This window comes from Pan troglodytes, chromosome 9, assembly GCF_028858775.2.
Source record: "Pan troglodytes isolate AG18354 chromosome 9, NHGRI_mPanTro3-v2.0_pri, whole genome shotgun sequence".
NCBI lineage: Eukaryota > Metazoa > Chordata > Mammalia > Primates > Hominidae > Pan > Pan troglodytes.
This window is the reverse complement of record NC_072407.2, coordinates 96,411,020-96,420,769: the sequence shown is the minus strand read 5'-3', so window position 1 is coordinate 96,420,769 and position 9,750 is coordinate 96,411,020. Positions and strand designations below refer to the sequence as shown.

The 9,750-nt window shown below is 48.0% G+C and overlaps 1 protein-coding gene across 1 annotated transcript; it reads right to left on the bottom strand.

The window, feature by feature from the left end:
* Positions 1-5,612: 5,612 nt before the first annotated feature.
* IZUMO1R (IZUMO1 receptor, JUNO) lies at positions 5,613-8,180 on the bottom strand. The gene is made up of 4 exons (XM_016922442.3): positions 8,043-8,180; positions 7,095-7,304; positions 6,517-6,652; positions 5,613-6,393 (listed from the first exon to the last, which is right to left on the bottom strand). Exons 1-4 carry the CDS (start codon positions 8,178-8,180, stop codon positions 6,125-6,127), a joined length of 753 nt encoding a protein of 250 aa, XP_016777931.3. The 3' UTR covers positions 5,613-6,124.
* Between the last annotated feature and the right edge of the window lie 1,570 nt (positions 8,181-9,750).

Below are 9,750 nucleotides of genomic sequence, written 5' to 3'. Positions count from 1 at the left end.
GCACTATTGAACATGGTTTCTGATTCTGTGGGAGAGTAAATCTGAGGATGGATGTAAGGAAAACCAAGTAGGAGGGAATACAGAAAAAGGGCGACTGGTGTTGTTGGCAGGAAAAGTGTCCCCTGGGGATGCAAGAAGGGAGTGGACACTCAAGCTATCTCAAGGGCTGGAGCTGGGGAAAGTGATCTGACCTTTTCTCCTTACCCCCTAGTCTCCAAAGTCCATTGTATCATTCGTATGCCTTTGCATCCTTGTAGCTTAGCTCCCACTTGTAGCTTAGCTTCCAACACCAGCCTGGAACACCAAAATAATCTTCATTTCTGGGTCTTCCAACAGACAAAGCAACAGGACATTGGGAAGCAACTAAGGAAGCAGTCCTTTTTGTGGAGGAGGTCAGTGGGGGTGGGGTGGGAGAGGAATGGCAGGGGTGCTCAGTGCTCCTCCGTCAGGCAGCAGAGGCGGTCTAGGAACAAGATCTCTGTGCATGACTGTCGGGCTGCAGCAACTCCTGCGCTTGGTAAGGGATCTCACTGAGGAAAGTTACTCAGAAAGAATCTTAAAGCAAGGGCAGCATAAAAGAGGGCCATTTTGTTTTGTTTTTCATTTGCCTCCCAGGACTTCCCATTGTCCCTGAGGAAGGACTTGAATAGGGTTTGATGTTCCCACATCATCAAAAGTGACTGGGTTGCCTCCAGGAGAAGGAACACCCTCCAGTAGCTCCCTGCTACCAAGACCTAGTACGATCCAAAGTGGGGAAAGTTCCTCTTATAAATGGAAGCATCAGAGTACAGTTATCCAAGGCTGTTGGTTTCTTTGTGATAGTTCTCTGTCCCTAACGTCTTATACCTATTTTGTGGCACTTTATGCAAAAATATGCTCTAAGCTTCTATTGATTCTATCTTCTAATAGTTCCTGAATCTGCCCCTCTTGTGTCCACTGCCTCTACTGTGGCTTGGCTTCATGCCTCCTAGAAAGTTGCTCGCAATTAGGTTTCTAGCACCTGCCTTCTGATTTTCTTTCTTTCCTGCACATTCATTCTACATATTGTCCTTATCCTCCTTGTCTTCCATTTGGCTTTCTTCTAATCTACTGTTTAAACAACCGTTGAGTCTTTAATAAATCTACAGCTTCTGGTTACAGAGAGTGGAATGAATACCTGGGATTCCACTAAAATGATTATTTCCATGTTCCTTTATGAAGAGCATGTGAAGGAAACCATCAGTGAACAAGAGATTTCAACAAATATTTAGAAGACAGGAAGCACATGAGGGCACATCAAAGGAAACAAGGAGGCCAGAGAAATTGGGGGTGGCAGCTGTAGTGGACGAAGGAGCTGATTCATCATGCAGAAACTCTGAGAGGATCTGGGCTCAGAGTTGGCAGGTGTTGGGGGCAGAGCAAGAAAGTCTCTACATGCCCCTGGCCCACATGTCCTCTGCCCAAATCTAGTGCTCAGGCAACCCAACTTTAGCCCCTGGGGTAGAAGAACCTTCTCTAAAAAATTAAATTCTGGATAGTGCTGAAGTTGGGTTTTGTTTTTGTTTTTTAAGATAGGGTCTCGCTCTGTCACCAGGCTGGAGTGCAGTGGTGCAATCTTGGCTCACTGTAGCCCCAACCTCCTGGGTTCAAGCAGTCCTCCTGCCTCAGCCCCTCAAGTAGCTGGGACTACAGGTGCATGGCACCACGCCCAGCTAATTGGATAGTGCTGAAATTTCACATATGGTTGTTAGCATCCCAGAGAGAACCATCCCTATTCTGGCATGCAAAGGCTCCATACCCCAATATAGCTATATAGCTCCTGCTAACTTGGTCTCGAGATGGACAATGGTCAGACCACATATAACAATAGAACTCTAACCCATTATCTATAGTAACCAGCCCAGAAGCCATCCTACTATCTTGCAAGTCAGACTCGTAGGACATCAGTACTGTCTCTCTAGCAATTAGCCCAGAAAGCCAAACAATCAGCCCTGCAGTAGCCCCAAACAGCCAGGAGTTGATTAATAACTGTTAGGTTCCCTAATTTTTATCCCTGGGATTGAAAGACTGAATCTACAAATGAACAATGGCTAGCTGTATATAAAACAGGATTCTGACCCACAAGTAGCCCAAGAAGCCAACCTACTAACTGCACTTGGTAAGGGATCTTACCTTCAGGAAGATCCAGTCCAGGAAGCCAAAGAATAATCCCTATCACAATTGACCCAACATGGCCAAGAATTTATTAATAGCCAGCTTTCTTATTTTTGGCTCCATTTCCAACTTAGGACCAATCAGAAAAAGCTAAGTATGTTCCCTGAACCAAACACATAGGATGCCCATTTCTAGTTAGCCTGCCTACAGCTTGCCCCTGCCCACAGCCTCTGAGCCTAGCAGACCTAAAGCCTTCCCATTTTTTTTTTTTTTTGAGATGGAGTCTCGCACTGTTGCCCAAGCTCGAGTGCATTGGTGCGATCTCAGCTCACTGCAACCTCTGCCTCCCGAGTTCAAGCGATTCTCCTGCCTCAGCCTCCCAAGTAGCTGGGATAATAGGCACCCGCCACCATGCCCAGCTAATTTTTTTGTATTTTTAGTAGAGACAGCATTTCACTATGTTGGCCAGGATGGACTCAATCTCCTGACCTTGTGATCTGCTCACCTCAGCCTCCCAAAGTGCTGGGATTACAGGCGTGAGCCACCACGCCCAGCCGAAGGCTTCCCTTTTATCCACTCTAAAACTTTCCCACTCTCCTCCCTGCCTTGAGTCTCTGGCAAAATGCAACTGATGGTGGCTGACTCCCTTGTAAGCTCTGAACAAATAGCCTTTGCTTGTTCTTATTTGAGTGCTCTTCATTAATTTTCACACTCTGAAGCAAGGTCTTTCTCTCAACAAGCTCTTCTCACATACCAGTAAACCTTTACAAATTGTTACAAATAGCAGCACTGAAATGAAGATCCTTATATAAAACCATGGAGGAAACCTATACTAGCTTGCTATAAAATCAACTCGGCTCCTCATTCTTAAATATGACAGCCAAAGATAGACAGCCAAAGCCACCAGACTCAGAGAGAACGAGCAGCACGTAGGAGACGATAAAGAAAACAGAACAGATTGACCTTGGAGGAAACAGGTCATTCAGAGACTCAAAACAAGCTTAAAAACATTCTAATTAGATCTTCAGTGACATTTGAGAAGATATTACATCCATGAAACAAAAAACAGCAGGCTGTGGAAAAAAAAAAGTCTCTTGGAAATTAAAAGTGAACTGCCAGAATTAAAAAGATTGGAGGATTAAGTTGAGAAACTCAAACAGAACAGACAGCAGAAAGATAGTCTGAATGTGTGGCAGAAAAGGTAAGTCACATTTTGTCACTTTTTTATAGCTAAACCCAAAAATGGTTAGAAGGGGTGCTCCCAGGGTAGGAACCTGATGGATGAGTGAGCTGGCAGCTGCTCTCTTGCTTTGCATTAGAAATCCCTTGGCCGATGTTTGTGAGCCATGTGCATGGATCACTCTGATTAAAACACACAATCCAACTGCAAATCTGACAGTTGTACTCCTTTGCTTAAAACCCATCACTCCTCCTGTTGATCAAAATTAAGGCTATTTGTAACAATTTGTAAAGGTTTATTGGAAGCAGAAATAATTTGTAAAGGTTTATTGGAAGCCAAATGTGAATAATGACCCAGGAAGACACACTAACAAAGTTGGGAGTCTTCTGGACTCTGTCTCAAAAAAAAAAAAAAAAAATCACCCTTTTCAATGTCGGTAGGCTACACATTAATCAGTATGTCAACAATTTGGGAACTCATAATAAGATTCTTTCTCAAGGAAAGGATGTCACCATGAATCACAAGACCTACCCCAGGTGAGTTAACTTGGAAGCCTTTTTACTTTTAAACTGTCAGTGTGACCTGTGGGTTATGACTCCTAATCACATGAAGGGGTAGAACTCAGTCTCTTTCCTGACTGTGACTTGCCACCAGCTATCCCTCCCTCTCTCCCACCACTCCCAAATCCACATCAGTTCAACTCAACTACAGATCAGGCTGTTCAGTGTAAGCCTGTGAGCTGGAACCGTGGGTTCAGACTTAGCTGGTTTCTACTTATATTTATGTCCCAATCTGAAAAATGAGAATAGTAAAAAATGATATTATAATACAACAAGGATAATAGGGCTTTTGTGAGGATCAAATGAGCTAACATATATTATGTACTTCCCAGAGATCCTGGGTGCATGGTAAGTGATCAATAAGTATCAAGTTATTAGGGCTTCCAGACTACTCTTGTTTTGTCCATTCCAGTTTTAACCTTCTTTTGGCAATTCGTTATATTTAAAAACACTTTAAAAAGGGCATTAACCTCTCAGCTTTATTATCAACCACACACCCACAGACACCTCAGTTTTCAAGAGATTTTAAATTTCTTAAGCTCTTTAAGAGATTTTTGATACATTTATATGTACTTTTTAAGCCACAATTTATTAATTTAAGAGCAATTGAAGGTCCTGCTTTGTCTGGCTCATACTTTGGGGCCTCCACTGGGTTTTGACTAGCACTTCCCTTCTGTTCTCAGCTGCTCTCCTTTTTTGGGGTTCCAGCCTCACCCCTTTGTGAGGCCTTCTCAGAGACCCCCACCCAGCCCCTTTCTTTCAGACTTCCTATGAACAGCTTTGTCCCCACTGCAGCTGTCATCTATCTACTACTCTAGACACCGAGGGCCACACTTGGAAGGACGCTCTTTGTAGGTTTTGTGACTCCAGTGCCTCCCCTGAGACAAGATCTGCTCTGTGGATGGGCCTGTGAGGCCAGTGCAGAAGGAATGGAGGCCGAGTTTAAGCAATGAGCAGGGCTGGCTGGTGTCTGGCAAGAATGGACAGTTGTTAGAAAAGCCAGTCAAATCAAGTGCAGCCATGCTAGAACTTTCTCTTTGTCAAAGAAAAGGTTGTGGGGAAAGCATCATCTACTGCTGGGAAGCTGCCCGGCTCCAGGCTCTGGAAAGTGCTGGGTGGGCAGGTCAGCTGCTTGTCTACTTACAGCTGGGGTGCGAGGTCAGGGCCCCATCCCCAGTTCAGTTCTAATACTTCATTCTTGAGGTCTTCTCAGATAGTATGCTATCTGAGAAGCACACACTATCTCCTGGCAAACAAGGTTGCTAGCTTTTTCCTTTTTCTTACTTCTTTTTCATAAGTTAAATCCAACTAACTCATTCCTTTCAGCAGAGAGAGAAATTAAGGCAGTCTTAATGAAGATCACAGGAGTTGCCAAAAGTCATATAGAAAGCAAAAAGGTCAGATTAGAACTTGGGTTTCCAAAATGTTAGACCAGTGTGCTGTGATTCTGGGGGTAAAATGAATGGGTTAAAAGGAAGAGGGAACCCTGAAGGCAGTCGAGGTAGCTGCTTCAATTTTGGCAGCCAAAATAGAGCTGATGTGCTGGGTGGCCCCATCCCTCTCGCCCTGGCTTTGGGTCCTTTGTGTGGTGTCACTTATTGAAAAAAAAGGGGCATTGAAAGTACTCCCATCAGAGAGGTATTGTGAGGATGTGTGGCAGATATTAAGAAGTTAATAATTGTTAGGCAAGTAACAACCTAACTTTGAGGCTTCAGTGCAGTGGGCAAACTGGCTTCCTCTGTGTGCATGTTGGGTCCCTGCACATAAAGCTAAGACACAGGAAGTCAAGCAGAGGAGAGGTTGAGTGCCGATTTATTGAAGACACCATCGGAGGATGGGAGGCCAGGTCTGCCACCATCAGCTCTGTCACAGAAAGGGGTAGGCGTGCACTGGATGGGAAAGTCCTTGAGCCCCTTGAAAGCTCTCATCCCTCAAGGCAGGAGGTGGCCAGTCACCTTGGCACTTCCAGCCCCCAGCTGCCTCCTAGGCCAGCTAAGATAGAGCAGAGCAGTGGAGGGGGTCTCGGACCAAATGTGCAGGTTGCAGGCACCAGCCGCTGAAGCCTCAGGGGCACTTCCTTCCTCAGGCCCTCCCCTAAAAGCAGTGGCATGGGCTAGGGACTGGGTGGGACTGCAGTCCCTAGCCCATGCCACTGCTTTTAGGGGAGGGCCTGAGGAAGGAGGTAGGCCATGGCCTGGCCTGACCCACAGTTGGTGGACATGCAGGAATGTGAGTGGGAGAAGAAGGGCTCTCAGGAAAGGAACGGCAGGAACAGGGAGCAGACCATGATGGTGTAGGACAGTTCCCAGGATGGGGCAGAGCTGGCGAAGAGGCGGGCCACGGCCACATTGGGGTTGCCCTGAGCAGGCTCAAACCACTTCTGGAGACACCGCCCACTGTTCCGTCGCTCAGGGCTGGCTTTGAAGGAATTGCTCCAAGTCTTCTCACACAGGTCAGCTGGGGTGGGGAAGTAATGGGAGAAAGGGAGGCACTGGGCCCCTTTGGGGCAGCGGTTCTTCCCTGCAGGGGATGGAGGAGGGACAGCTTACCTCCTACTCCCTCATTGCTAGCCTTTGCACCTGCACCCTTGTGGGGACCACCAAGGGGCCTCTTCCCGACCAAGGCCTTGTCAGCACCACTCACCCTGACTCCAGTCCCAGCCACCACGCCAGTTGGATTTGCATGTGTAAGACATGCGACAGTCTTCCCACCACTCCTCACAGTCCTCCTGGCACAGCGGCACATTCACAACTCGCTCTCCCTGCCCACTCGGGGCTACCTGGGTGCAGTCATAGCCAGAGATTAGAACATTAATAGCAGAGATGTGAAGACTACTAATAGCTACAGTGGTATTTGTACCAGGTACCATATGTACATCATCTTCCATAAAGTCTCTAAGTGTTATTTTACAAATAATACCAATGAGGCTAAGAGATTTAATAGTTTGTCCTGGGCTATACAGCTGGTAGGGACAGAACATGAGACTGAAGCTCAGGTCTGTCAACTCCACCAAGCCTCCTGTGATGATAGCCCCTCATCCCACTGTTGTCAGAACAGTCTCCCCCATGTGGTTCTCCAGCAGGGGCCTCTGGCTCTGCTCTTGTCCATAGGGAAATAACACCTCCTGTTCCTACTAGCATCCTGGCGGCATCAGCATAAGATCGGGTGAAAGCTCTGGCTGTTAATATAATAACAGGGCATGGCACAGATCTGCTTCCTACCTCCCACCCCAGGCTTCCCACTGGCTGGATCCAGGGCCCCAGGTTTGGGGAGCACTCATAGAAGCAGATAGCCTGGATGAAGTGCTTCCGACAGCCAGGCATCAGCAGTCCACAGTGAAACAGGCTGAAGTTGTAGAGTGGGGATACGTCCAGATGGGCTTCCCAGCTTGTCGTGAGGGTGCAGCAGGCATTGTCCTTCCAGGGGATGCACTGAAGGCAGAGGAAGAAACAAAAGGCCCAGGCAAAAAGGGCAAGGATCGGCAAGTGTCTAGGGAAGAAAGGTGGTGAAATGAAAATGTCCCTTAGGAGGCCTGAGCAAGTGGGATGCCTTTGGCTAGTAAGCCCCTACATAAGAGGAACCCTGATAATCTCTCAATATTTACCCAAAGGGCAGAGGCACCTGCACAATGACCCCCTGCCACAGGCTGCTACAGTCCTCTAGGAACACAACTTCCGGGCTGTCAGCTCCTGAGAGGCAGCAGAAGCCTTTTAGGGCAAAGCAGGTAGAAGAGCCCCAGAGAGACCCAGGGGAATCTGGGGTTGCATTGGGTGGGAGGGTCTCATAGGCCAAATGCCAGCTGTGTTCTTCCTCCCATATCCCTGGCAATTGCCTTTAGGAGCTTGGGGAGGGGTCACATAAGTCATATGTTTCCCCAGGACCTGTTGGCAGGAAGGCTTGTTTTCATCTGTGCCGAGTCAACAATGGATCTCTGGGATCACCAGCGGTCCCTGCTTTCCCAGTGGCTAGAGCAGCTCAGAAATGGGAACTTTGAATCGCTTGGCTCTTATTGTCTCAAAAAGGCATAGTCTCTTTCCATCTAGTTGCCTTTGCTTAACTCCTAACCCCAGGAACCAAATGATCAGGGTTGATGAGGTTCAGAGACCATCTTGGCATTTGTGTCCCTTCCCTGATCTTCCCCATCCCATACCCAGGTCTGGCCTCTGTACCTCCTCATAGAGCTTGTCTTCTGGGCTGGGCACTCTCTTGTGGTGTTTGGCATTCATGCAGATGTTGAGCAGCTCGTCCCCAGCCCAGGTGGGCATGACTGTCCACAGCTCTAGCAGGAGCGGCCACCACCATGCCATGGCCTGCTACAGAGAGACCCATGCTGCACACTCGATGGAAATGACACCCCACTCCACCCCCTTCATCATAGCAGGCACTGAGAAAGGGGGATGGGCTTCAATCTCCCTCAAATAATTGCAACACTCTGGCTGCTCCTAGGACCTTCTGTTGGAGGCAGCATCACAGAATGTCAGGGCAGGAAGAATAATCCTTGGAGGCCTGACACAGTGCTGGAGGCCTTGCTGGCCCTGCAGAGCCAGGGGCATGCCGAGGCATGAGTCAGATAGGAGGAGCCTTCTACATCCAAAGCCTGATCCCCATCACAGGAATGAGGAGGAGGGCCCTTCCTATTTCCAACTCTGTTCTGGGTAGTAGTGGTAATGAGAGGTAGTGGAAAGAGAGACAAAACAAAGCAAAAGGCAGAGGGGCCCCAGGCCTCAAGCACCCAACCTCTTAGGACACAGGGCCCCTCACCTTGATAGCCCAGGAGCCCATGGCTCCCCCAGCCCCCCAGGTCTGGCAGGAGCCTGACCTGGACCCATCATGGTGAAACTGGAAACTTCTAGCCTACCCTGGTCTAAGAGCCTCAAACATCCTGGGGAAGAAGAGCCCAGCCCCCCTCTTCAGAGCCCAACCTCAAGTCCAAATCTAAGGCTGTTCTCTCTCCAGATGACCAGTTTCAAGCTCAGCCATGGCCTTGAATATTTTTAAAGAATCAGATCTGTTAGGTAAAAGGAGGAAAGATGCTGCCCCTTCCAGCACTCTCTTCATACTCACTTTCAAGGCAGGAGCCTCCAGGTGCTCCTGCTCCCTCCTCCCCCTGAGACTATGAGGCTGAGGGGAGTTCCATGTCCCGCCCATTTATTACCCAGTCTGATTTCTACTAGGTCCAGGTGCAGGAGGAGAACTCCACGTGGCTCCCATTAAACAGCATCTGTCTCACCCAGCTCTGCAGGCCTGTGGGTTCCGAGGAAGTTTGCTTCCTCAGAGAAACAGACCCCATCGTAGGCAAGATCCGGGGCTCTACAATAAGTTACCGGGTTCGGCTCTCAGCTCTGTTACTTACTAGCTGGCTGCCCTGGAGAAAATGACTCAAATTCTCTGTCAGTTTCTCTCTCTGTAAAGGAAGTTTTTATTATGGGATTGGAAAAATAGAAAGTTCATGAACAAAAACCTTGGCATTGTGCCTTGGATAGAGGAAGTCTTAATGGTTTTAAATTTTATTCTTTTATCCTCTCTCCACATGCCCCTCCTATGTTCTGTTCCGTAGCTCTACCTGCCCCTTCACTGTTAGCCAAGCATCAGCTCAGTCACCTGGTGGCTTTTCTGACAGTGTCCTCGCACAGCCCACAGGAACTATGGTCCCTGCTGGAGCACAGACCGAGGACACAGGATGCAGAGGTGAAGTGTGGCCTTGGGGACCCAAGAATTTAAACATACAAACAAAGCCAAAGCAAACAAAACAAAGAAAGTCCCTCCATAACCCGCCAAGCAGCCTCCCTTAGCATACAGGAATCATTGTCCTGTGAAATATTCTACAAGTGTTCTCAGCAGTGATCATATTTGCAAGACTATCCTTTTCAGCTAAGG

Excerpts from the sequence above, each read along its gene's own strand:
- IZUMO1R (XM_016922442.3), bottom strand. The coding sequence starts at position 8,180 with ATGGCATGGTGGTGGCCGCTCCTGCTAGAGCTGTGGACAGTCATGCCC. Across the intron at positions 7,305-8,042 it reads AAGACAAGCTCTATGAGGAG|TGCATCCCCTGGAAGGACAA; the intron begins GTACAGAGGCCA and ends CTCTGCCTTCAG. Across the intron at positions 6,653-7,094 it reads TGGGAAGCCTGGGGTGGGAG|GTAGCCCCGAGTGGGCAGGG; the intron begins GTAGGAAGCAGA and ends GACTGCACCCAG.